General features: G+C 51.7%; 2 protein-coding genes across 8 annotated transcripts; both read left to right on the top strand.

The window, feature by feature from the left end:
* The first annotated feature begins 35 nt into the window (after positions 1–35).
* SIRT2 (sirtuin 2) lies at positions 36–16,973 on the top strand. Of its 2 annotated transcripts, XM_033127451.1 has the most exons (16): positions 64–187; positions 1,017–1,063; positions 4,050–4,098; positions 4,352–4,465; positions 7,170–7,211; positions 7,367–7,473; positions 7,592–7,648; positions 8,141–8,209; positions 13,052–13,181; positions 14,962–15,021; positions 15,301–15,356; positions 15,515–15,591; positions 15,680–15,731; positions 16,386–16,456; positions 16,599–16,665; positions 16,786–16,973. In XM_033127451.1, exons 1-16 carry the CDS (start codon positions 172–174, stop codon positions 16,939–16,941), a joined length of 1,170 nt encoding a protein of 389 aa, XP_032983342.1. In that variant the 5' UTR covers positions 64–171; the 3' UTR covers positions 16,942–16,973. The 2 variants fall into 2 exon arrangements, with proteins under 2 accessions (XP_032983341.1, XP_032983342.1); XM_033127450.1 differs by lacking the exon at positions 1,017–1,063 and having other exon boundaries at positions 36–187.
* On the top strand, positions 16,964–27,462 carry RINL (Ras and Rab interactor like). Of its 6 annotated transcripts, none has more exons than XM_033127449.1 (12): positions 16,964–17,890; positions 19,095–19,183; positions 19,403–19,546; positions 20,660–20,762; positions 21,722–21,794; positions 21,882–21,943; positions 22,226–22,372; positions 22,458–22,877; positions 23,289–23,582; positions 23,843–23,974; positions 24,071–24,234; positions 26,381–27,462. In XM_033127449.1, the coding sequence occupies exons 5-12, from the start codon at positions 21,724–21,726 to the stop codon at positions 26,573–26,575; spliced, it is 1,485 nt and encodes a 494-aa protein (XP_032983340.1). In that variant the 5' UTR covers positions 16,964–17,890; positions 19,095–19,183; positions 19,403–19,546; positions 20,660–20,762; positions 21,722–21,723; the 3' UTR covers positions 26,576–27,462. The 6 variants fall into 6 exon arrangements, with proteins under 6 accessions (XP_032983340.1, XP_032983336.1, XP_032983339.1 ...); XM_033127445.1 differs by having other exon boundaries at positions 19,387–19,546; XM_033127448.1 differs by having other exon boundaries at positions 16,964–18,018.

The following is a 27,462-nucleotide window of genomic DNA, read 5'->3' as shown; positions in this document are numbered from 1 at the left end:
CTGTAGCTTTACCTAAGAGGGGCGCGCGCCGAGGTTGTGAGAAAGCGTGTATGCGTCCTCGATGACTTCTGGGAGTTGTAGTTCTCTACCCTATCTCTGCTCCTCCTGTTTCCGGTGCCGTCACGGGACCGAGCAGTCGGTGACAGCCCCGAGGGCCCCCGCCCCGCGCCCATGGCCGAGCCGGACCGTGAGTCGGGGGCTTCGGTGGGAGGGTCGGGCCTAGCCGGGGCCTGGCTGAGGGCTGCAGGCCCCGGGACCCGAGGGCGGGCGTGGTGGGCAGGAAATTGGGGCTGCCTGGGGAGGAGTGGGGTTCGGGGGGCCGTTCCTAAGTGATCCATATTGCTAGGTTTGTGGGTTTCTGGGTCTCGAGGTTTTAAGGGTTCGTTTGCCATGTCTCCCAAGTTACTAACGATCGCATGTTTCTCGCACCTGGGTTGCCAAAGACCCTCGTTGCTAAGGACTTAGGTTGCCGCGGTCCCGGTTGCTAAGGGTACCCGATTGTTAGGGGGTACTGTAGAATGCTAGGGGACCCCTGGTGTCCCTTCCTATCTCTTCCCTCTAGTTCCTGTGCCTCTCTTAAACATACCATCCCCAGCGCACCTCGTCTCCCACATCCACCTCCAGTCGGAGTATCTCTTCTCTCTTTCTTTCTAAACTTATCTCTGCTTGTAAACCTAACCCTCCCTGCAAACACGCTCACATACTATTACTATGTCCTTCCTAACTCCTCCTAAGGTTTCCTCTATACCATATATCCTTTACTTTCTCCTTCCTCTCCTAATCCTTCCTGTCCCAGCTCCTTTGCCCCTCACTAACCACCTCTCTTCCCGGCACTCTCCACTCTGCTTTTCCCCATCCCCTTCTTCCTTTTACTCCATTTTTACCATTACCCTCTACCGCAGTATAACTAGGTTGGTGGGTCTTCTTGCCCGGCCCCAACCCCTGCTTTGAAGCCCTTCGTAACCCCTTAACGATTCCCTCCACTATAACCACATGTGCTCCCCCTCCTCCCCCAGCCTCTGACCCTCTGGAGACCCAGGCAGGGAAGGTGCAGGAGGCTCAGGTGAGATGAGGGAAGGGTGGAGGGAAGGAGAGAGATGCACTTGTTCCCACATCCCACTCCCCTGGGGGGAGGGGACAGAGGGGAGAGTTACCCCAGGGCCCTCAGCTCACTACCCCAACCCCTTGCCCCACCTCCCAGTTCAGCCTCCTGAGGAATTGTGGATTCAGGGGACTGTCAGAGAAGGGGGTGCAGCCTCAGCCCCAGGCCTGCCCTCCTGAACTTTCCTCTTTCCTTGCCCGCCCTCTCCCTTCTGAACCTTATTTATGCTGGTCCTGGAGGAGTCAGACATCCAATTTAGTCCCTGAACTCACAGATCTCATGGACAAGTGACTAGAAAATGACCCTATGGGGTGATTGTGTAGGTAGCTCAGGGCACTGTGGGAGCCCAGAGATTCCCGCCAGTCCCTCCCCTGGAGGAATCTACAGGCTGGTCTAGGGGTCAGATTGAAGTAGAGACACATCGTAGTATGTGCAGAGCAACTTCGAATTTTCTTAGGCAAAGTGAGAAATGGTGTCCCATGCAGAGGGTACAGCTCGTGCAAAGACCTGGGAGCATGGAAGAATGTGATGTGTGCAGTAGGCACTGGCTGGGGTGGTCAGCTAATTATATGCATGGTTAGCATTTATTGAGTACTTAACTTCAGCCGGGTACTCTGCTTGGTACTTTATGGGCATCATCTCATTTCATCTTCCCAGCATCCCTGTGGGGGTCAAGTCCTATTGTGGTCATTTTATCGATGAGGAATTTGAGGCAGAGTTCTTAAGTATCCTGTCCTCTGTCCCTTGGCTAGAAGAGCAGAGAAAGGCTTACAACTCACAGCACCCAGCACACTGCTTTCCAGATGCTTCGGAGAGGGGTAGACAGGCTGCCAGACAGAGGCCTGAAGGCCCTGCCAGTACCTCCAGCTCCCGCTTAGGCCGAGTTGCTCCCGTGTGTTGGGCAGGGCCCTTGAGTCTATCCACAGAGCCTCACTGTCTGTGGCCTGAAAGAATGCCAGCCCCCCACAGCCGCGAGATCGCAGTTCAGATGTAGGCAGTGCAGAAGCTGTGGTTAAAGCACCTCACAGATAGATTCACAGCAGAGGGTATAAGAGCTTCCTTTCAGGCCAGGGCTTCTCCCTTGCCTGGCTCCCAAAGCAGGACCACTGTCAGAGAAAAGGTTTAATGTTAAAAAGGATCCTCAGTCCCAACGAGAGAGACTTGAGGATGTAAATTGCAGCATTGTCCATATGGGGCAAAACTGGAAACCGCCCAAGTGGCTGTCCATAGATGGGTGAAATGAACTATGGGGCCTCCTTACAATGCACCACTAAGCAGCTGCTTAAAAGAATGAGGTGGGTCTATAATATCTTGTTCTGCAGAAGATGCACGGTGCTGCATTGTGCTATGGTATGACCCCTTTCTGGAAAAATACTGAGTTTTACATGCAGAGAAACAATCTGAAGTAATTACCATTGTACTGTTAATAGTGGTTATCTCAACGGGGTACTGGCAGTGGGAATTATGAGGCAGGTGCCCCAAGTTGTACATTGTCTAATAGTCAGACATTTTACAAAGCTTATACAATCTAAAGAGCGATAAAAAATTTTCAATGTTTGGGAGGGAGGTTCCGATTCAAAAAGACTTGGAACCAGATAGTGTGTGATGAGGGAGAGGAGCTGTTGGAGGAGTTTTAAGCAGGAGAGTGAGTGGGTGAGAATTGCGTTTACACGGGATCCATTGCAGGGCCCAGCCCTAGCCTAGTGTACAGCAGGTATCCATTCATTCAGTGGTGGATACTTCTGGAGCTCCTGCCAGGTGTCAGACCCTATTCTTGGTGCTGGACATTCAGTGGCGAACACGAAAAACACCTGCATTCGTGGAGCTGACCTCATGGTGGACCCTGTAGATGTCCGTGATCATGTGATTAGATTGGAGACACCAAAGAGAAGGGCCTGGACCGTGGAGGGGAGTGGGCCGTCCCAGACAGGCCATCATGCGGAGGGTCATGGAGTAGATTGCAGGTGGAGACTAAGGCTGGCAGCCTAGGGAGGAGGCTGGGACAAGGGCCTCTGTGGGGAGAGGACAGACTGGACCAGGTAGAGCCCTGGGGAGGGGACAAATATGGTGGGAGGGCAGGGGAAGGAGGTGGGAGGCCACACTGGATGGGGCCCAGGTGGAGGAGCAAGCTTGGGGGAGATGCTGAGGCCAGGTTGGGACATAGTGGGAGTGAGGGGCCTGAAACCCCTTAGGGGAAAGCCTCCAGGAGGCCATGGGAACCCTGCATCAGGGGACAGAGAGGTGGCATCATCACTGACATGGATGAGGCAGCTCGCCCAGGGAAGGTGGAGAGACAAAGCAGGGAGAGCCCTAGACAGAGTTCCAAGACCTGCAATTTGGGAGCCTGGCCAATGCGCAGAGCTGATAAAGGAGATGGAGAGGTTGCAAAGGCTATCTGGGGCTTCCAGACGCAGGGTGAGGACCGAGGTGTTTTCACCGGCATTATTCCATGATTATGAAGTGCCTTTGGTGAGGAGGGCTGCGGGGTGCTGCGAAGGGGCAGCAGCCTACACTACAGGGGACAAGGAGAGATACAGGGGGAGGATAGGGACGTGGCATATGAAATAGCAACAGCTAACGCTTCCTGAGCTCTTACCCCGCGGGGTGCTGTCCTGAGCACCTCACACAGTAACTCATTTCATCTCACAACAGTCTCCTGAGGGGAACCCTCTGAGCTCCATCTCCAAGAGGAGGCGCCCCGGAGACTCAGAAAAATGAAATCACTCGCATGAGATTATGCTCCTTGGGAGTGACAGGCCAGGTCCCCTGCACAGGCAGCCTGTCCCAGAGCCCCCACACTGCCCCCCAGAGCTGTTCCTCCATTGCCCTGCACTTCCTCAGGCCCACCTCCCAGCCAGGGCCTTTTTCCCAAACTGGGTTGTCACCCCACCCCCTACTCCCTAACCTCACTTCTTGGGCCTGGCCACCCCACCTCCACCCCTTCCAGGACTCAGATTCAGACACTGAGGGAGGAGCAGCTGGCGGAGAAGCGGAGAGTGAGTATCTTCCTTGGGAGGCCGGTTCTGGTGGGGGGCCGTGTAGGGCAGGGGTCTGGGTGACATGCCTCACCTCATTCAAGGTATGTAATAATGGTTCTGTGCCAGCACCTAGAAGCCCCTGGCTGGGCTAGGCATGGAGCCTTGAGTTGTGGGAAGGCAGAGGATCCCTGGGCTGGGGCAGGGGCACTCAGGGCCTCTGTGCACCCCGGCTGACACCCACTCAGCCGCCCCCTCTCTTCTTTTTGGCCAGTGGACTTCCTGCGGAATTTGTTCTCCCAGACGCTGGGCCTGGGCACCCAGAAGGAGCGTCTGTTGGACGACCTCTCCCTGGAAGGGGTGGCCCGCTACATGCTGAGCGAGCGCTGTAAGTCCCCCACCTGCCTTGGGCCACTTACCCCCCTCCTGGCCCCAAGTGATTTCTCAGCTCCAGCCACTTGAACCATTCACGCCTTTTTTCTGCAAGTAACAAGAAACCCAGCTCAAACTGACTTAAGCCAGAAAAAAGGAATGTGTTGACCCCCTAACTGAAATCCAGCTTTCAGCATGGCTGGGTCCAGGGGCTTCCATGTTATCAAAAATCTTAACCCTCTCTGGCTGCTTTCCTGCGTGTTGGGGTAAAGGTAGCTCCTGGCAGCTCCAAATGCCAGTCCCGCCAGCCTAGCAGCTCCCACTGAAGAGAGCGTCTTTGTCCCACTGCTTCAAGCAAAAGAGCGCAGATTGGCTCCAGTCGGCCCAGGGTTGCTCACATTCTTACCAGGAACCAATCACTGTGTCTCTGGTTGGCCCAACCTCGGTCACATCTCCATTGCTGACTCACGCTGTGGTCTCATTGGCCAGGCCTGTTTGATACAATGAAGGTGATAATAATAAATGTTTACCTCATAGAGTTATTAGGGGTTAAAAAAAAATTACTAGAGATGTAAATGCCTGGGACGGGACCGGAAACAGAGCAAGAGCTGTGTAAGTGCTGCCTGTGCTTATTATTACAGGAAGCTTCTTTCAGATGTGGTGTGTAGGTGCCTCTTTACTGGGTCACCGTGTAATTTATATTTCTTGCTGAGAGTTGAGGTCAGCTGTCTGCGAAACCAAGCCCTCAGCAGTCCTCTACTAGAACAATCGACCCTTTGAGGGTCCTGAGCAGCCCTTTGTTGAGGACGTCTTCTCCACTTTCCGTGTCCTGCAGCTGCTGCCAGCTCCTCCTCAGCCAGCCGGGCCCACCGCCCTGCGCCTCCTTCTCCTGGGCAGGCCTGGCAGCTGTCTCTAGCCCACTTCTGGCTCGGGTGGGCCCCAGAGAACGCAGGCAGTGGCTACAAAGCTTTTGTTCCTTCTGTCCTCCTGCACCTGGATTTTAGGATAATTGGCTCCTGCGGGTGCCTATGAGGGGATAATGATAAACAATAACAATTAATTGAGCCCTCACTGTTTGCCAGGCACTGGGCCAAGCATTTGACAGGCCTCCTGCCATTTATCTTCACAACATTATACCTGTGGGGTCATTACAGGAGTGATACAGGCAGAGGAGGAAACTGAGGCACCGAGTCAGGCCCCAGCCCAGGCCCCCGGAATCCAGAGCACACGGTCCCTCCCCCATGCCTGCTCCTCCCCCACATTCAGCCAGGCCTGGTCCAATGGCATCCCCAGAGGAGACAGAGGGCGGAGGCTGTGGCTGGCCTCAGCCTTTGTCACCCTTGCTGTCCTCCTTGGACAGGACACCCCAGAGGCGCCCGGTTCACAGGGCCTCACTTGTGTCTGTTCATCAGCTGACAGGCAGATGCCAGGGTACTGCGTGGGAGGGCCGCCTGCCAGCAAGCAGCTGAAGAGGCAACTGGGCTGTGTCTGCCCGGCTCCGGTCACTTGTGAAGCGATTTGACCCCTGCCATGTCTTCCCCTAGTCTTTTCCGTACGCTGGTAAACAAGGGGGACCCAAGTGCTTATAGGTATACGAATCATGTGTCTCAAGAAGTGTGTTACAATTGACTCAAAGAATAACAGCGAACATATACATTTGCCCTTGAACGACACCAGTTTGAACTGTGCAGGTCCACTTATACGCAGCTATTTTTCAACAAATACTGTAAATGTATTTTCTCTTCCTTATGGTTTTCTTAATAAGTTTCTTTTCTCTAGTTTACTTTATTATAAGAAATATGTGTTAGTCGACTATTTATGTTACCAATAAGGCTTCCAGTCAACGGTAGGCTATTACTAGTTAAGTTTTGGGGGAATCAAAAGTTATACGTGGATTAACCCCCTGGGTTGTTCAAGGGTCAACTATATAGTGCTTGCTCAGTGCTGGGCACGGATCTAAGCTTTACATCAATGAATTCATTCTCTCAACAGCCCTCTGAGGTCAGTACTGTAATTATGCCCATTTTACAGACCAGGAAGCTAAAGCCTAGAGTGGTGATCTGAACTAAGACTCCCCTGCTGGTGAGCAGGAGAGCCAGGATTTGAAGCTCTTATTCCCTCTTCTATTCACTGGGTGTGGGCTGAGAGTGGCAAATCTTTGGTCTTCACCTGAAAATCACCAGACTTCTGGTGGCCAATGTGTGTTTGATTATGGAGGGAAAAAATGTGATGAAGGAATGTGTATAATATGCCAGAAATAGGTCGTCGTTCCAGATTGTGTCCACAAGATGAGTTGCTACCAGAGATTTTTACAATAACCTGTAGCTTTTCTGGGGAAACCCCCCCGTCCCCAGCCTCCTTACTAAGATCTTACACATTTTTGTGTAGATCTAGTTAGGGGGAGAAACTTCTCTCCAAGTGGCCTTTTCTGGACTCTAAGTTGATATAATTTTAAAGAATAGATTCTTTGTCCCCATGCTGGCTCTTCCACCAGTTGACTGTGTGACTGCTTCCTCTCTTGGAGCCTCGATTTCCTCACCTATAAAATAGGGATGTTAACACCACTCGCCTCAAGATGGTTGGGAGGACCATTCATGCATCTGAAATGTTTGCCCCAGAGCCTAGCGTGGGGTTAACAGTATTGGGCTGTGATGGGCGGTATTATTTTGGGGCTCAGCAAACCCAAAATGTCACATGATGCACAAAATCCTCTCCTCTAGGTCACAGAGTCATCTGTTTGGTGGGAGCTGGAATCTCCACGTGTAAGTGCCCCCTCCCCCAGTAGTTGCCCCCAGGTTTGGGGGAGCCCCTTCCAGGCTTGAGGGGAGCCAGGTGTGGGTCCTCACTCGGGAGGGTCACTGTGATATAGATGAGGCCCAGGTCCCTGCTGGATTGCTTTCTGCTCTTCCTCCCTCAGCTGCGGGCATCCCCGACTTCCGCTCCCCATCCACCGGCCTTTATGCCAACCTGCAGAAGTACCATCTTCCCTATCCAGAGGCCATTTTTGAGATTGGCTACTTCAAGGTATGTGCTCTCCCAGGGAGAAATGTCTGTAATGACGGGTGGTGGGGATGGGGTCACCTGCTGTCATCTCACCAGAGGCATCTGGGTACCCACCTGCCCTCCACTCTCTCTCCCACAGAAACATCCAGAGCCCTTCTTTGCCCTCGCTAAGGAACTCTATCCTGGGCAGTTCAAGGTGAGCTCTGTTTTGCAGGGGGAACAGAAAAGGTTAATGGACAGCAGGCATGGGAAGGGCCCTTTGGACCAGTTTTATTATATAGTCATTAAGTACATGGGCTCTGGGTCCAACTCCAAATCCCTCATATCCTGCTTTTGTGACCTGGAGCCTCAGTTTTCCCATCAGTAAAATGAAGCTGATAACATTATATGAAAAGGCATTATATGAGAGGCTTAAGTGAGTTAACAGTACACAGAAAAGCCCAGACTCTGGAGCCAGCCTGCTTTTTTTTGAGTGAATCCCAACTCTGCAGCTTGCCGGCTGTGTGTCTTTGGCAAGACAGTCAGCCTCCCCATGCCCCAGTTTCCTCTCTGTGAAACGAGGATAGTGATGGTCGATGTAATGGTTCCATGAGGTAGAACAGGCATAGTTCCTGGAACAGTTTTCTGCACGTGGCGGTGTGGGGGAAACTTCTCCATTATCAGGTTGGTTCTGATTGTTCCTCTGCAGCCGACGCTCTGTCACTACTTCATCCGTCTGCTGAAGGAGAAGGGGCTGCTTGTGCGCTGCTACACACAGGTAGGTGGGACTGTGGGCATCCTGGAGGAAGAGGGCGGGCTGGATGTGGCCTGGCATCTCAGCACTAAGAGCTCCGGCCCCTGCTTCTTTGTCATGTGACCTGCAGTGAGTCATTGCCCCTCTCTCAGACTCAGTTTCCCCTTCTGTAAAGCAGAGGCCAGAACAGCTTCGCCCTTTCAGGTCTGTGGTGACGTGGCACTGAACTCCTCTCAGAGCCATCCCCTGTGTACCGAGAAAGGTCCTGGTGTCTGAGGAGAGGGGGCACCGTTTGCACCAGAGATTTCATATGAGTTATGGTTTTCCAGCAGATGACACCAAAGTGACTTGATCTAACCAAATCCATATGCTATGACAATGTCCTAACTGGTGAACATGGTGTCTTAATGAAGGGGCACCTTTTTATAATGTGCACAAAGACCTCGTATGTGCATAGGGCCATGGCTCACGCATGTCAGGTGCTGAGCCGAGGGCCTCACCTTGGAGTACCCAGGCAAGGCGGCCACCTTGTTGGCTCCTGGACTAGTTGGCAAGCCTTCTGGGATCTCGCACCCTAATTGTAAAAAAATCGTTTGCACCTCTACCTTTGTTTTATGAGTATTGAATTACATGATGTGCTATGCAGTGATATCATGCATGCTATCAGTCATACCTCAGAACCCAACGTTTATAAAATAGAGAGAGCATGCCTGAATATAAATAGGTGTTCTAATAGTTCCTTCCCTCACCTGGCAGTTTGGAGCCTGCAGCCTTGGAAGCTGCCACCAGGGGGTGGATGAATTCTTTTCCGGTCAGATTTCTCAACTAGGGGCAGGTACTCCTGCCTAGGGCTAGTGGTGTATGGTGGAGGGGACGGTTACCTCCTTCTTGAAGGAGTCCAAGCTCAGGATAAACCTGATCTTTCTTCCAAGAGAGTCAGTTGTATCCGCAGGACGTGGCTCAGACATGATACAAACAGCTCACCTGAAGCCAAGTGCCGTCTGTGCATGATTTCATGGACTCCTCACCAAGGCCCTGCTGGCATCCCTGTTTGTCAGCTTCTGTCACAAGTGTTTACTGAGTGTCAACCCAGTGCCAGGCGCTGCTGGCAGCGAACAGAGCCAACATTCCTGCCCTCCTGGTGCTGACACACTAATGTGGGGAGGGAGACAGTGGACAAGATGGATAAGTAGCTTATCTAGTGTGGCAGATGGTATGAGTTCTGTGGAGCAGGATTAAGCAGGAAAAGGGAATCAGAAGTGTGTGTGTGTGTGTGTGTGTGTGTGTGTGTGTGTGTGTGTCGGGGGTATGGAATGTGTCGTTGTAAATAAGATATCAGGGAAGGCCTCACTGAGAAGGACACATTTAGACAAAGACCTGAAGAAGGGGAGGGAGGGAGCCATGGGATTACCTGGGGGGAGTGCGCTCCAGGCAAAGGCAACAGCTAGTGCAGAGGGCCTGAGGGAGACAGTATTTGGCGTGTTCGAGTGGATCTGAGTAAGCGAGGAGGACAGCAGGACGGTAGTAGGAGAGAATGGAGGAGACGAGGTCAGGGAGGTGACAGGGAGATTCAGATGATGTGGGGCCTCGGGGGCCATGGGAGGGCTTTGTTCTTTACCCTGAGTGAGATGGTGCCACAGAAGGGCTCTGAGCAGGGAGGGACATGACCTGACCCAGGTGTCCCTCTGGCTGCGTGTAGGGGACAGATTGTGGGGCAGTGGGGAGGGGGTTACAGAGACTGTGGATGAGATGCTGCTGTGCCGATCCAAGCAGGAGAGGATGGAGGCTGGGCCCGGGTGGGAGCCGGGGAGGGGGAGAAGTGGGCAGGTCGTGCCTCCATTTTGAAGGTGGAGCCAACAGGACTTGGTGATGGGTTGGACGTGAAATGATGGGAGGAGAGGGAAGAGCCAAGGACGGCTGGACAGCTCTCAGCCTGAGCACCTCCCGCTTTTTCCTGAGATGATGGGAGGTGCAGGGGAGCGCAGAGGAAAAGTTTACTTTGAGGCACATCGAGGTTGAGATGCCTATTAGACACCCACGTGGAGATGCAGACAGACATTTGGATATAGGAGCCTGGACTTGAGCTGGACGAGCAGCAAATATACATGTTTAAACTCACCAGACAGGATAAGATCACAGGGCGCCAGCATGAGAAGCCCAGGCCCAGGACAAAGTGCCCCTCAGGGCTGCTCAGTGGGCTCACTTCCCAGCTCAGCTGGAGGCAAAAACCCCTGCCCTTGACCACGAAAGCACACCAGCTGCCCACTATTTGTACATGAGTGCCAACGCGAACACAAGTATACTGTGCAGGCATTTCCCCTGACCCCACTTGCAATATTTAATGCATGGAATTTAATTACACGTAATTTTCAAAATGGCATATTACCTAAAATAGACGAAGGTGGAAAAAAAATATCTTTCCACTCTCACATTTTATGAAACCATTTTTTTTTCCAAACTTGTCACCTTCTTCCTTGACCTCAGCCAGTTTTGAGTCACTGACCTAGTTTCTGGAACACGTTGTCTTCACCTCTTTCTGAATTGTGACGACGTAGCACTTCTGAAGCATGTATGATGCTATTTTTATCTCGAGACACAAGTATCCATTCAAATATGAGAACAGTTGCCCTGTTCACTCAAGTCACTGTGATCTCCACAGCAAAACGTTCTTTTAACTACATATATGGCATTTATACTGTATATAGGGTTTGGACTTGGCTTTGCTTCATCCGACCCCTTGTCTGGAAGACCCTTCCATATCACTCACATTGCAGCTTCATGCTTTTAAAAAGCTACCATCGGTGATGTGTCAATTATGGATGTGATGTTTTGAAATAAAAAGGGAACCAAGATCTCTAAAGTTTCAGATGAAAATCCAGACTTCAGGCTCCTCCTGAAAATTGAGATCTGGCTGCACCCTGGGTAGCTTTCCTGGGGAGAGCGGTTGGCTGGAGCTGAATGACCACTGCCCACTCTAGGAACTGCCCCCCCTTGCCCAGGGCCCACCTTCTTTCCACGGCCTGTTTCCTGCCAGGCGCCAGGGCCAGATGGCAATTGCTGTGTGTCACCACATGTTCAGTGCTCATCCTCTAGTAGGGTACTTCCTGGGCCATACTGCCCAGCCCCCAGCTGCTGTTGGCTCCTTCGTGTGTCTCCTTTGAAGATATTCTATACTTAGGCAAACAAATACACAAATGTACAGATATTTTTTCACATCCTGTACACGCTCTGCCTTTGTATTTTATCCCTTTTAACATCTTGGAGAGATCACTTCATATCAGTACATACATTTCAGCCTCATTCTTTGTTTTTGTTTGTGGCTTTTCTCCCCCCTTCTTCCGCCTCCCTCTCCCACACACTCTGGTTCAAGCCGTTGTTTCTCAGTGTAGTTGTATAGGACACAGCTCCCTGGCCCATGCTGGTATTAGGAGCCTTGCCCTGCCCCCGGCTGAGGCAGTCGGTCGCCAGTCGTCGGTCAGCCGCTCACAGCTGCTCACGCCGGCTGCCGGCCACTCACGCTGGTTGCCGGCCACTCACATGGGCCACCGGTCACTCCTGGCAGCACAAGGTAGCCCACAGCAGCCCGCAGCAGCTCACGCCAACCTCCAGCTGCTGCTCACGGCAGCCCAGCTCCAGGGAGAGCTGTTGTTCACAATCTTAGCTGTAGAGGGCGCAGCTCACTGGCCCATGTGGGAATGGAACAGGCTACCTGGGCGTCAGGAGCACGGCGCTGAGCCACCTGGCCAGCCCCTGTTTGTGGTTTCTTGATTAAACATGGTGTCAAAGAATAGCACAGAGGCATTAAGGCAGTTCTTCTGCATGCTATTGAGTTATTTCCATGCACACTGCTTCCTCACGTGCAAGGGAGTTGGTCAGTAGACTGAATCAAGTAACAAAGGCCAAACAGATTTCTAATGAAGAGGGGAAGGGGAAAAGCTACAGAGAGTCTGGGAACAGTGACTTGTCTGCATGTTTTGGGGATAAGCTGATTGCTGGCAAGGAGCAGAGAGGGCATTTGGGGTGTCTGCCCTGGAAAGGGAACCCTTCCAGTTGTTCATGGAGTCTCCAGGAAACCTTGTCGATTCAGCTGTGGGCCGCACATGACAGGCCATCGCTGTGTAACATCTGCCAGTGTCCTTCAGCACCTGCCTCATAGGCATACAAAAGCTGCTCCAGTGCGGCTGTGTGTTTTGAGAAAAATGAGAGAGCACAAAAGTCTGTGTGGAAGAGATGAATATTCTTGTTTGGTCAATAAGGAAAGTATCTCTGTCTTATAAGAATATAAGTTCATATGCCATCTATGAAACACACAATAGTAAGAAACCTGACTGCTAAATAGGAAAACAGTGTGTTTAAAACCAAATAGTCCCTCCTGAGTTGTCTGTTTATGTTAATGGTTGGCCAAGGCTGCCACAGACAGCTGTGCAGGTTGGGTACTGCACAAGGGACGCCACATCTTAGGGGCCTCCATTTACAATGGAAACGTTGTAGGTTTGTACATTTATTTCAACAGATTTCTGGCAGGTGGCACTAAAGTGTCTGGTTCTAACAAAACAAGTTTTCTGAAAAATGGAAGTAAAGTGGACTGGATTTCCAGAAAAATGCCATGTGGGCTGTTAGTGGCCGTGGGCCTGGGCTCATAGATGTTTGAATTTGGGCCCCTGCCTGTGAGCGTCCGTGACTTTTACCCTTTCAGTGGCACAGCCAGAATCAAGAGTTTTCAGACACACCCTGCCCCTTGCTTTTCCTTCCCTTCCTTGTCACCCTACCCCACTTGTTTCTCCTGGCCACAACTCCCTGCTCTGTCTTCTGCCCCTGAGGGGTGTGCTTCACTCCCCAGCCTCTTCCCTCCATCTCTCCGTCCAGAACATAGACACCCTGGAGCGAGTGGCAGGGCTGGAGCCCGAGGACCTCGTGGAGGCCCATGGTACCTTCTACACATCGCACTGCATCAGTCCCCTCTGTCGGCGGGAGTACACGCTCAGCTGGATGAAAGGTGAGGGGCTGGAGGTCATCCACAAGGGCAGGCCTCCCACCCACTGTCCACTGCTCATGCCAGGCACAGGGCCTCTACCCAGTGGGTGCCAGTTCTGGCCTGCACAGCCCTGTGGCTCTCCTTCATAGATAATGGCAGTCCCCAAAGGTTTGAGGTGGCAGTGGGCTTCAGCTCCCAGTACCACCTCCCAGCCAGGTTAGAATGGAAACAAGCTCCAGACCCAGTTCAGCCACACACAGAGACATGCGTTAGCAGATGGTCACACGGCCTGTGAGGTCATGCAACCCTAGGTCTGTGTCCTTTGAGGGGCTCTGACCCTGCCTCACATGAGTGCTCATCAAGGCAGATGGAACTAAATTCTAAGAAGAGCAGAGCTGTCCGATAGAACTTTCTGGGATGAGGGAAAGCTTCCCCATCCGCACTGTCCAATATTGCTACATGTGGCTAATGAGCACTTGAAATGTGGCTAGTGAGTCTGAGGAACTGAGTTTTAAATTGTATTTAATTTTTATTAATTTGAATTTGAAGAGCCACACCTGGCTGTGATGACCATTTTTGACAGGCAGTTGTACAAGCAGCACAGGATTCAATTAGTCCATTAGGTTCAGGCGGGCAGAATCAATGGAGTGCGAAGCCAGACACAGGGCTGGTTAGGGGTGAAGGCTGGGGCTGCCCCTCGAGGTGCAGACTACAGGGCTTGCTAAAGACATTGTTCCAATTCGTGTAAGGGCAGAGTGTCTGTAAAAAGAACAGAACAATCCAGCCAATCCACATTTCTGGAATGTCAGCAAGAGCCTACTTCTGTCGTCCATTGTGCTGATTAAGAAATCACTTATTTCACCCATGAAAACCCATTTCTGACACTCTTTATGCTGCCTTCACAAAGCCTCTGTCCATGGGAGATAAGGACAGCACTTGTAGGAGGGCCTCTGGAGCGTGGCCTCTCTCAGAAAACTCCAGCTGCCCGCCCCTGGGGTGAGGAGCCCTGACTAGCCCCGCCGGTGCAGCTGGGGGGAATGTACAATTAACAGTACCCCGTTATGTTCCCTTGCTGCAGTATCACATGCAGCACCCACAAAATAGCATACTGGCGGTGCAGAAATGTTTTCAATTAAATGATGGGCATTAAAACAGTGCTTTGTAGATGTGTGTCAAAGGAATGAATGAATCGTTGAACAAATGAGCTAGGAGTCTGTGGGTTGCAAGTGACAGAATGCTTTCAAGTTTCCTTAGTCACTTAATCAATCAGTAATAAGGTGCGTGATTGTCATAAGCATGGTGTGTGTGGTGGGGGGGGAGGTCAGTCCCAGAACCCCAGGGTGGGCAGCAGCTGGGCCTAAGGATTTGTCGCCATCCCAGGATCATCTGCATTTTTCTCCCTCTCTCTCTGCTACCTGGCCTGGGACCACCAGGCCTCCAACCCAGGATGAATCAGGGCTGCCTTCAAAGACCCACTGGCAGAGCTTCACTCCCAAGTCCAGATTTCCTGGGCGGGGCTTGGGGAATCCAGTGGCCCCTGCTCATTTGTTTATTCTTTCATTTATAGCTTGATGCTGCTGGGAGCCACCCTTGCAATTCTGGGGCATTTGGGATAATGGGGGCAGTTCTCTGAGGTGGGGGTCCTTCCTGAGCAAGGCAGACACCCCAGGAGGTTCCCTGGTGACTGAGGTGTATTTGTGTTGACAGTGAAGGAAGGGGCAGGGGAAGGCAGCAAGGCAGGCTACAGCCCCCAGCCCAGAGCCTCTTACCTCCTTCTCTCCTTCCTCTTCTCCATGCCCAGAGAAGATCTTCTCCGAGGTGACTCCCAAGTGTGAGAAGTGTCAGAGCGTGGTGAAGCCTGGTGAGCCTTGGGGCCAGGGGCAAACTGAGGATCGACTGGGAAACCCCCCCACTCTTTGCCAAGAAGGCCACACTTGCCCCCAACCCTACCTCTGATCACCCTCTCTCCAGGGAGAGGGTTCTGTAGCCCTGGCCCGTCCCCGCTGCTCCACCGTCCCACCCAGCCCTCAGGTCTGCCTTCTGCTCCTGCCTATTCTCATCTTTGTCTGTCTCTGCCTCCCTCTGTTCACTGTCTCTTTCTGTCCTGTGTTGTCTGTCTGTCCGTCTGTCTCCACCTCAGACATCGTGTTCTTTGGCGAGAACCTTCCAGCGCGTTTCTTCTCCTGCATACAGTCAGTAAGTGCCCCTGCCACCACCCTGCCCTCCGCTCATGTGAGGGGACAGCCTGGGTCACTTCCCCACCTGGCTTCAGGTGGGTGTGTGGTGGGGAGCAGGGGACAGTGGCCCAGCCCGGCGGAGGGTCCTGGAGCCCTCCTGGCTGTCCCTCTTCATAGGACTTCCTGAAGGTGGACCTGCTTATCATCATGGGCACCTCCCTGCAGGTGCAGCCCTTCGCGTCCCTCATCGGCAAGTAAGTTAGGGGGCTGGGCTGGGCTGGGGGCACTGGAGGCTGAGGGAGCCAGAACAGGTCGTCACCACCCAGCTCATCGTTCCCCCAGGGCACCCCTCTCCACCCCACGCCTGCTCATCAACAAGGAAAAAACTGGCCAGGTGAGTTGGCTTTTATACACAGCCCCTTGTTCTTCCCTGCCTTCTCATCAGATGGGTCCCCATTCCCTCCCACTGGCTTCCTCAGTACGAGGGGACAGGTCTCTATGGAACCCAGTAGTTCAGACCTCTCAGCTCAGGACCAGGGATTCCAGAATCCAGAGGGGTCAAGTTCCAGGCTGCCCTGACTCTTAAGATTCCATCGGCCTCCGGGTCATTCAAGCAAGTGACAGAACTCCAACTCAGTGTGACTTCAACCAAAATAGGGTTGTTGTACTTCCTGGGACTGAAGAGTCAGATTAGCAGGGCCTTCAGCAGTGGCATCAGAGTCCCTGCTACGTCCCGGTCCTCTCCACCCCCCACCCAGGTGGCCTCACTCCCGAGCACTGGCTCCCTCCTGGAGAGCGATGTTTCCTCAAACAGGCAAAAACATACCACATGCCAGACACTGTTGTAAGCATTTTCCCTGTATCAACCCACTGAGAATACAACTCTAGGAGTGGGTTCGATGATCACCCCCACGCGATAGATAGGGAAACTGAGGTTTGGAGAGGTCCCTTGAGCAAAGTCACGGAGCTGGGATACAAACCCAGGCCTCCTGGCTCGAGGGTCTGTGCTCTTAGCTCCCCCCACCCCACCCCACCCACTTCCCTGCAGACTGACCCTTTCCTGGGAATGATGATGGGCCTCGGAGGAGGCATGGACTTCGATTCCAAGAAGGCCTACAGGTGAGGCCTGAGTGCCGTGTGCGGTGGAGCCTGCAAGGGACAGGCCAAGGTGGGAGGGAGGCCGTGATGCTCCACGAACAGGGCCTCGCTGGCGGGGGCCTGGGACAAGCCTGGGAGCTCGGACTCTCTCACCTGCCCGCAGGGACGTGGCCTGGCTGGGTGACTGTGACCAGGGCTGCCTGGCCCTTGCTGACCTCCTTGGATGGAAGGTGAGGAGCCTGGGCCACCCAGCCCACCCCGAGCACCCAGTCCCTGGATGCCTGTCCCGTGGGTCCTCTGACCCCATGAGGCATGGTGACCTTTGACCCTGGGAACTTTGTCGCCTACAGAAGGAGCTGGAGGACCTTGTCCGGAAGGAGCATGCCAGCATTGACGCTCAGTCGGGGTCAGGGAGCCCCAACCCCAGCACTGCAGCTTCCCCCAGGAAGTCCTCACCTCCTGCTAAGGAGGAGGCCAGGAGCACGGAGGGGGAGAAACCCCAGTGACAGCTGCATCTCCCAGGCAGGACGCCCAGCTCTGTGGGGACAGCTGAGCCCCAGCCAGCCCTGGTCCCCCCTAACTTGCAGCTCTTGTGTAGGAGCTCAGAGCATTCCCTCACTCTCATAACCACTCCCTCCCAAAACAGGGGTCCCCGCCCCCTGACCCTAGCAGATCTCTAACGTCTCCTCAGGGCCGAAGCTTGGGCAGCCTGTCACTAACAGCCCAGAGCCTCTAACCACCCCCAGGGGTGAGGATCAACCTCCCCTAACTTCTAACTGCTCCCAGGGCCAGGGGACCTCCACATTTCTAACTGTCCCAGGACAGGGTCCCCAGGGCCCCCACACTCTCTACTACTCTCAGGAGCCTGTGGCCAAGTAGACAAAAATCTAACCTACCCTGGGTGGGGTGGGGGCCCTCCAAACATAACTCACCCAGTTGGGGGTCTGAGCCTGAAGGCCTCCCACCTCTCTGCCTTCAACTCCCAAAGTGGGTACCTTAGCCACCTTCACTCAGGACCCACTTCTCACGTGGGAATAGGCAGATGATGTTGCTTATTGGAGACAAATTAAAAACCAAAAATTAACAATCGGCTGTCTGGCCTGGCTGTTCCTTTCTGTGGGCACACAGGGAAGCAGCTGGAAGAAGTGGGGGGAGATCTCTGGCTACTAAGGAAACCAGAACACGTACAGGCTCTTTCTTGTGAGACACAAACGAGGGGTGCTGAGAAGAGAGTCCAGGGCAGGTGGGAGCCTCATGACTCTTCTCGCTGGACTTCTGGCCTGCCCAGGTCCCTTCCTCCAAAGCCCTGTCCCCTAAGGCCTGAGTCCCCGGAAAGAAGGAGGAAGGTTGATTTCAGATACCACCCCCGCCCCGCCTCTTCCCCTGGTCTGTTCAGCTTCCTCTCTGTGAGGAACTTTCACTTCCTGCTCCTCCAGGACTCCCCTCCGTGAACAGGTAGGGGCCCCCAGGGACCGAGCAGCTGGCAGTGTCACCCCCTACTGCCTCCTTTGGTATCAGGGAGCTGCCCCATCGTGCCCTGCCCGGCACCGCCCACCTCTTCCTCCCCCTCTCATGGGACCCAGGTGAGCATCTCTGCCTCTCTCCCCTATCCCTCCTGCCTGTTGTCCCTTGAACAGGGCACCTGCTCTCCGTTCCCTCTTCCTCATACCCTGGGCTGATTGATTTGTTTAGCTGTTTATTATCCATCTCTTCTACCCACCCCCAAAAGAATGGACACCCCTGAGAGCAGGGCCTATTCTGTCCATCCCCCTTTCCCCAGGGCACTAGCACCTAATTCTGGGTTTATACTGAATAAATACAGAGGATGCCAAAAAAATATATACACATTTTAAGAAAGGAAAAAACTGTATTAGAATTGTAATACTCGATATATACCGGTAACAAAAGATGAATACAAGCCATGTATACATGTTTTTGGCACCCCCAGTATTTGTGGAATGTGTGGATACATGGACCCAGGTTTCCTACTCCTGAGAACTACAGGGAAATTATTCAAAAATGCCCACCTCCACTGGTAACCCACTGTAGGACTCTGTACCTCATTAATAGTTGGGGTCTGATGGACAGATGGCTAGAGGGACAGCTGTGTGATAAAGAAAAGAAGAAAATAATGGTAGAATCAAGGCAGTGGTATATGGATGTTCCCTATAATGTTATTTCCATTTTTCTGAATGTTTGAAAATTTTCATAATAAAATGTTGGTGGGAAATATTTGAGGGCCCCTCTGCAGTCTGGGAAGGGAGGAGGAGGGAGTGTTACATAACAGTTTTTTCATTTATGGAACCTACTATGGGTCGAGCCCTTTGCCAGGCCGTAGGTTTTGGCAACAGTTATTTCTCAATCGGCCCACATTCACGTGGCTGCACCAGATGTTAAAACCTGAACGATTTCCCTCCCACTTGGTAAATACCTGTCACTTGTAGTCCTCTCCCTCTCCCCCAACCCCAAGACACACTGAACTCCCTCCTGGAATCCCCAGATCTCCCCACCATCCAGCGATGAAAGAATTCATACCTGGCACAGCAAGGAGCCTTGGGTCCATTTTGATTGGTCAGGGTCTCTGTCATATTGGTTGTAAAAATTTAGAACTTTACCCCTGAACTGGAGCAGCCTTGAGCCTTCTCTTCCTCCCTGCCAGAGGCCAGACCATGGCTCGCTGGCCTCCTGCATCCTGAGTATGGCCCAGCCAGAGGACAACGCCTTGGCAGGCCACACCGACAGGGATAGGTAAGGACTACTGGGGCTGAGGTCTCCGTCTTCTGTCCCTGGATTCAGACACCCCTTCCAGCCAATGCCCACCCTCCCACAGGACCTTGAACCCCATCTCTGACCCTTTGCCCCTGGGCTCGCCCTCCCTTTACCTATGACCCTGCTTCCGTGTCCAACTACCCACCTCTGATCCCTGGTGTCCTGGGCTCTGCACATCCCAGATTGGTCCCATCACAGGAGAATGGAGCCAGCGAGACCTGCTTAGGGGTCCTCGGGGCCCCAGAGCCACTCCATCGCCTGCAGAGGACATGGGGGGTGTGGCAAATCCCAGAGCTGGATGCTCAGGGCGCAGAAGCCCTTCTGGAGCTGTGGCCACCGGGGGTGAGTACTCACAGCCAGGGATGCTTTCTGACCTTCCCATGACACCCTGGGTCAGTCAGGACCCTGCTGGTTGCTAGTGACAAACACAATAAAAACAGGCCAAACCCAAAAGTCTACTTATTGATTCAAATGACTCAACTACCCAGAAGTAAGAGTAATTGCAGGAATATCTGAGCATCAGACAACTTATACATTTTCTTCATCCTATTTCTTGGCTTTGCTTTAAACTATGGGGGAATTCTGAATGTTTGGGGCTGCAAGTAACGCTCATTCTATAGCAGTTTAAACAAATAGGCATTTCTCTTTCTAACACAACCAGAAAAGCAGCTAGGTCACCAGTTTGGGTAACATCAAGGCTGGTATCTCTGCGATTCTCTTGGACTTTCCTCATGGTTGCCCAGTGGCAGCCAGGCCCAAACACATATGTGCGTTCCAGGCAGGAGGAAGGGAAGAAAGGAGGTTTCTTTTTACCAGAAAAGCAAAAAGCCTTCACATTTGATTCAGAATATATGGATGGGGCCCAAGTAGCAATATTTTGTAAAGCTTACCTGAGAATGATACAGCCAGAGGTGGAAAGCTCTGCCTGCTCGGATCATTAACCATCTTCTATGGCTCCACATATTAACGCCCTGAACAAAGCTAGAGTTCTGCAGGGAAGAGGGCATAGGTTTGGATAAGACAACTAACGGGTCTACCACAGCTTCCTTCTTGGAGCGGGGAGGAGGGGGAGAACTCTCTCCTTGTGGTGGCAGAGATCGCTGTCCCCAGCTGAGCACCACATGTCACCCAGCTAGCAACCTCAGTGTAGAAATCAGCCTCTTCCCAAAGACCTCCAGCAAAACTCCTGTGGAAGATTCCCTTTGGCTGAGCTTGGGTCACATGCCCATCTCTGAGCCAATCACAGAGCACTATCATCTTGTTGGCTAGGTCAGGTTTGGACCCACCTCGAGGAATTGGAAGTCAGTCCCACCCCCGTGGACTGAAAACGGGGTGGGTTTCTCTAAAGGAAATTTGGGGTGTGGAACCTCAAATAAGGGAAATGGATGCTAGGCAGGCAAAAGTAACACATCTGCACAAATCCTCTTCATGCTGATGTTTGTCTCCACCCCCCAGAGTTTCCTGGTCACAGGACATGACCCCAGCCAAGTCCTGGTGTTGAGGACAGGACCTTCACCAGGGGAAGTCAATACCTACCAGATTCAGAAGGTTCCTGGAGGTGAGGAGCCTACTCCTGAGTTTCCAGTCAACAGCAAATTTACCATCAAGATGGTCAGCTTTAATTCCAAAATATCTTCCAAATCTTCCCAATCCTATCTGCCTCCATCATCCTAATTTGAGCGACCATCACCTCTTACCCAGACAATTTCAGTAGCCTCCTCTCTGGTTTCCCTGCTTACACTCTTTCCTTCCTGCAATCCATTCTGAGCACAGCAGCCAGAATGGTATTTTCAAACATTAATCAGATGTTATACATTCCTGCCTCAAACCCTGCAAAGGATATGCATCATCCTTAGACAAAAGTTTAAACTCCTCATCATGGCTTATAAAATGTTCCTTTATGCAACCTGCCCACCTCTCCATCTTCCGCCCCCTCATTTACTCTGCTCCAGTCACATTGTTCTCTTCTCTGCTCCCTGAATACATTGGATGAATCCCAGCCTCAGGACCTTTGCATTTGGTCACCCTGAATGGATGTTCTCCTTTAAATGATTGGTTTAGTCTCCATCCTTCAGCCTTTTGTGGAAATGTAACCTTCCTTGACCACCAGAGTTAAGAAAGCCCTAGTCATTTTCATTCACTCCATTTTGTTCATAGCACACAATATAATATACACTTACTTTTATTTTTCTACTCATTTATTTTCTGTCTCCTTCCATGAAAAGGTAAGCTTATAGAAAGGCAGTGAATGTGTCTGCCTTTTGACAACTGTATTCCCAGTATCTGGGAATGAATAGGTGCTCAATAAATATTTGTCTAATGATTGACTATTTGGTGGCATAAGTGGGATCCAGACTTAAAGACACAGGAAAGGATGGGGACTCCAAGGGGTAGAAATTTCCCCATTCTGAAGGTTCTTGGGGGATATTCAGGACTGGGAAAAAGAGGGCCCCAGGGAAGAGGAGGCTGCCACCCCTCAAGTTTTCTAACTTGTCCCTCCTTGGCCCCCTTCCCCAGGTATGTCTCTAGAATCTTCTAAGCTCTGCATGCCAGACCTGCCCCATCTCCTGGCCTTCCTATCAGCCAGCAGGTACAGGTTACCCATCAAAAAGGGTAAGGGGGATTCTTCCCTAAGACACCCCCACCTACATCGTGGCTCCCCCTTTTCTTTTCTCAGGGACATTTTGCCCAGAACGCTGCTCTTGCCCCCTCCCACTCTAGTGCCTGGGGAACACACAGGTGAGGCATGGTTCTCTAAGGGAAGAAGAGGACAACTTTCCTCCTACTTGGTCCAGGAAGATGGCACTTGGGGGACCAGACCACTAAGTTTGAGGGAGGAGAAAGAAGGGGTCTGAGAGAACTGGTGGGGGGAGGGGCTTGATTCCTGGTCCAGGGGCCAAGCCACAGCTCCTCCAGTAATGAGGCTGGGAACTAAGTCTCCTGGTGCCCTGAAGGAATGGCCCCTTGGGCCCAGGTTGGCCCCTTGGACATCTGGGACACCTCACTTGTGCTGGCCCCCAGATCCTGCAGATTGGCAGTGTCCACTTAACACCTCAGGTAGAGTGCACTCCATGGAGAACAAGCTGTACCTGGAAACCCACAGAGGGTGGGTGATGGAACAGACCTCCCCAGAGACACCTCCAGTGACTGCCAAGAAACATGATCCAGGTTAGCTGGGCTGGGCCTGGGCCACTGAGAGATGAGGGAGCTGCTGATGCTCTTCTATGGGACACAACCCTCTCCTCATATCCAGCCCCCAGGAACTCTGGCCCTCACCAGGTCTCCTGGGTGGAAGGCCCACTCAGCCCGGAAGTACACCATCCTGGGCCAGCTCTCGCCAACTTGGTAGAGGAAGAACAGGAGGAGGACGAGGAGGAGGAGGATTATGGCTGCAAAGATGAAGAGGAAGGACCTGAGGACATGCTTACTCGTCATGTCCAAGCTCTGGCCAGAGCCCGGAGCAGCTATGTGGCCAGGCAGCTCAGAGACCTTCAGGCGCGCCTCACTTCAGATGCTGGGGGCCACCATAAGCCTGGGGACCCAGCCACAGAGCTGCTTCAGGATGTGCGGCACCTTCTTACTGACCTCCAGGATCATTTAGCAAAGGACCCTGATGTCAGGGCCGTCTTCAGGAGCAGGGGGCCTGGGGTACCCCAGAAGGAGGAGGATCTTGGTAATGAGGGCTAGGAGGGAACTTATGGCCACTCCTTCAACCTGCGACTTTCATGTTTGCCATCTATTGGCCTCCATTTGTGTTCACACCCAACTTATTCCTCTCCATTCTTCTGCACACCTGTCTTCCACTCACACGCCCTTTTCTACACATAGTAACACCTATTCTGTTCACCACCACTCCCTCTCACGTAAGCGTGATAGTACCATCCTTCTCCCACGCGTGTGTTCACACCCAGACTCCCTCTTCCACAACCACTCCCTCTTCCACGCGTTTTCACAACCACGATTAAATTTGTGGGTGGCCAGAAGTTCGGGAGGGGTGGCAGTTGACCTGGGTGTGTCCCTGGAGCGAGTCGGTGGGCTGGGGTCTGTATGGTGGCCCTTCCCTCACCCGCCCCACCCCTTGCAGGCTCCAGGGTGGAGGCGGCCTTGTGCCGGGTGGTACTGGCGCCGCTGAAGCCCGCCCTGTGGAAGCGACTCCGCACACTCCGTGCTCCAGAGCTGCGGCGACTGCGGCGGAGACAAATAGCCCTGCGGGTGGGGGCGGGGCCTGAGAGACAGGGCCCCGCCCCCACCCGGCGGAGCCGCATCCACGCGCGCCTCGCGCACCTCCACGCTGCTTGCGCCCCACGCCGCAAAGTGGCACTGCTGCTGGCGGTGTGCAGTGACGTCTACGCTGGCCTGGCTCCAGGCAAGAACCAAGGTAAAGGGGGAGTCGGCTGCTGCCTAGAGGTGGACCAGCTTTGAGAATTGAGGGAGCCGGGTAGGAAAAGCGTGTGTGCACGCTGAAGGGCGAGGGTGGCATGCTCGAGGGGAGGCGTCGACGCGGGCTTTGGGTTCTGGGAAGAGGCGTTTGCACTGTCAACAAGCTGGAGGGACAGCCAGTGCTCGCGGTCCTGGGAATGGGATGGAAGGTGCCTGTACGCCCCCATACATCTCAGAGCGTGTCCTGGGCTCCTCCAGAGCCCTTGGGGGCCGACGCCTTCCTGCCAGCTCTGACGGAGGAACTCATCTGGAGTCCAGACATTGGGGAGACGCAGCTGGACGTGGAGTTTCTTATGGAGCTTTTGGATCCGGAAGAGCTACTGGGAGAAGGTGAATCCCCAATCCTCAGAATGTCAGGACCTAAAAGTGGGGCTCCCTAAAACAGCAGGTGGGCAAATTGCAGGGGCTTCTCCTTCTTGACCCTAGCCGGGTACTACCTGACCACGTGGTTTGGGGCGCTGCACCACATTGCCCACTACCAGCCCGATGCGGAACGCGCGCCCCAGGGACTCAGCTCCGAGGCCCGTGCCTCCCTTCGACAGTGGCACAGCAGGCGGACGCTACACCGACAGGACCGCACCGGAACCCAGGTGACCATCCATCAGACTGCCAGTAGAAGGGTGGGCTGGCCCTGTTGCCTTTCTGCCCCAGACTCTTGCCTCTCCCCACAGGCCGATCTGCCCTTTGAGAAACCATGGGCAATAGAGACTGTGCCGCGAGACCGATGATGAATAGGGGTCTCAAACCTTTCTGGTCCTCAAGCAAGATGCAGAGGCACCTGGGACAGCACCAACTTCTGCCCACTGTGGTTTAGGGGCAGCAAGGAGGAGGTCCAATAAGGAGGGAATGGCAGTGGCTGTCTCTGCTTCCTAAAATGCCCTTCCCTAATATCCTGCCTTCAGATCTTTAGGCAGATGCCAGTCTCCGTGAGGCTCTCCCAGACACCCCTATCTAAAACTATAAGTCCTCTCTGGGGTAGGCAGAACAATGCCACACACACACACACACCCTCTGCCATGTCCACTTCCGAATCCCCAGAATCTGTGAATATGTTACCTTACATGGTAAAAGAGACTTTACAGATGTGATTAAACTAAGGATCTTAAGATGGAGAGGTTTTCCTGGATTCTGGTGGGCCCAGTATAATCACAAGTGTCTTTAATAAGAGGGAGGCGGGGGTCAGAGTCAGAGGAAGAGACGTGATGAGGCAAGCTGAGGCTGGCAGGATGGCCAGGAGCCAAAGAATGCAGGCGCCCTCTAGGAGCTGAAAAAGACAAGGAATGGATTTTTCCCTGGAACCTCCAGCAGAAACTCAGCCTTTGATTTTCAGATCCCTAAGATCTAATTTGGACTTCTGACCTTCAAAACTGCAAGATACTGTGCTGGTTGTTTTAAGCCACTAAGTTTGTTACAGCAGCAATGGGAAACGAATACACTCCCTTACCATCATTTCTATTTCATTCCATAGAAATGATCACTTCCTAACACACCATTACTTACTTATTGTTATTTTTCACTTATTTATTGTTAATTGTCCATATCTTCTCCTTTCCCCAGAATAGCACTACCAATAAGAATGCAATGCAAACTACACAAGTATTTCTAACTATTCTACATTTAAAAAAACTAAAAACAAATGAAATTAATGCATTTAATTTAACCCAATATATCCTAAGTAGTATCACTTTAACATGTAATCAATATTTTTAAATTATGCAGATATTTAATATTCTTTTGTGTGTATGCTAAATCTTCAAAATTCACTGTGTATTTTACGTATACTTCATCACATCTCAATTTGGACTACGCACCGTTCAAGTGCTCAATAGCCACACAGGACTTGTAGCTACCATTTTGGACAATGCAGCCTTTGAATGTCAGCTCCAGAAGGCTAGAGATCTCTATTTTGTTCATAGCTGTATCCTCAATGCCTAGACACATGCATGGCACACAGTAGGTGTTCAATAAATGCTTACTAAATGAGTCAATGAACAAAGTCTCTGTGTTGGCTGACAAGGGCTTCCCAAAAGATATCCATGTCCTAATCTCTGGAATCCATAATTATTACCTTATTTGGAAAAGGGTCTTTGCAGATGTTATTAAAGATCTCAAAATAGGGAAATTATCCTGGATTATCCAGGGAGGCTCTACGAGGTGTGATCACAAAATATAGTGAATGTTTAAATTTAAAAAATTTTTTACAGTAAAAGACACATTGCCATTAATCCCCCTCAAAATACTCCTCCTCACTTTGAACACACCCCATCATTCTTGCCACTTTCTGAAGCAGTTCTGGAAGTCCTCCTTTGTGAGTGTCTTCATCTTCCATCATGACAACGCTCCATATCACACATCACTCCTGGTAGGGTAGTTTCTGTCAAATAAAAACATTATGGTGTATCCTCATCCACCTTATTCACCGGATCTGGCACCGTGAGACTTCCGGTTCTTCCCCAAAGTCAAAATGACCACGAAAGGTAAACATTTTGAATCGATTGAGGACATCGAGGCAGCCATAACAGAGCAACTAAAGACACTCAGGAAAGAGGCCTTCCGGAACTGCCTCAGAAACTGGCAAGAATGATGGGATAAGTGTTTTTGAAGCAAAGGGGAGTATTTTGAGGGGGGTTAATGGCAATGAGTCTTTTACTGTAATAATTTTTTAAATTTAAACATTCACTGTATGTTTTGATCACACCTCGTAAATGCAATCACGTCTATCTTCATAAAAGGAAGGCAGGAGATTTGACACAAACAGAAAAAGACAAGGTGAAGACAGAGCAGAGACTTGAAGATTACCTTGAAGATTGGTGTGATGCAGCCACAAGCCAAGGAATGCTGTCAGCAACCAGAAACGAGGCAAGGGACAGTTCTCCCTTAGAGCCTCCAGAAGGAGTGGGGCCCTGTGACACCTTGATTTCAGCCTGGTGATACTGATTTTTGGCTTCTAGCCTACAGAACTGTAAGAAAATAAATTTCTGTTGTTTTAAGGCACTAAGTTTGTAGTCATTTGTTACAGCAGCCACAGGAAACATAACGGCTTCTCGACACTTAATATAAAACAGGAGCAGAATTAATACCAACTCAGTCTCACTGTAGCAACAAGGGACATTCATCTACAGCTACGGAAATTAAGCAGAAAAATAGGAAGATCTCTCTTAATCCATCTGACAGAGATGCATTGCTATTAAAATTTTACACTTTACATTTTATAATGATCAAAATTCTGTAATTTTAGATGTTAACTAAAAATGTGCCAGGAAGAGGTTTTCGCAATTGTTTTTGAAAACCAAAAAGCTTGAGGAAGGCTGCACTGGGCAATGAAGCAGGAAGGATGCGGCCTCTGGTCTTATACTCAGGCAGAACTGAGGGGGCATCCAGACCCTAGGAAATGTGAGGGGACCATCTCCTCCTTCAAGAAAGAGCCGACCTTCAGGGCAAGCAGGGCACCAAGAATTTCGTTACACTTCTTTATTATGAGTTTATATATGTATGTGTGTATTTTCAATTTTTAAAATTGTAGTAAAAAACGTAAAATGTACCCTCCTAACTATTTTTAAATGTACAGTTCAGTAGTGTTAACTATATTCACATTGTTGTGTAACAGTCCTCTGGAACTTTTTCATCTTATAAAACTACCCACCAAACACAATTCCCATTTCCCCTTCCCCCAAGCCTCTGGCAAGCACCCTTGTACTTTCTGTTGCCATGATTTTGACTACTCTAGCTATCTCACAGAAATGGAATCATACAGTATTTGTCTCTTTGTGAACTGGTTTGTTTCACTTAGCATGATGGCTTCAAGTCTTACCCATGTT

The sequence above is a fragment of the Rhinolophus ferrumequinum genome, chromosome 15 (assembly GCF_004115265.2).
Source record: "Rhinolophus ferrumequinum isolate MPI-CBG mRhiFer1 chromosome 15, mRhiFer1_v1.p, whole genome shotgun sequence".
Taxonomy (NCBI): domain Eukaryota; kingdom Metazoa; phylum Chordata; class Mammalia; order Chiroptera; family Rhinolophidae; genus Rhinolophus; species Rhinolophus ferrumequinum.
The sequence above is the reverse complement of the archived record's forward strand: the minus strand, read 5'-3'. Positions and strand labels throughout refer to the sequence as shown.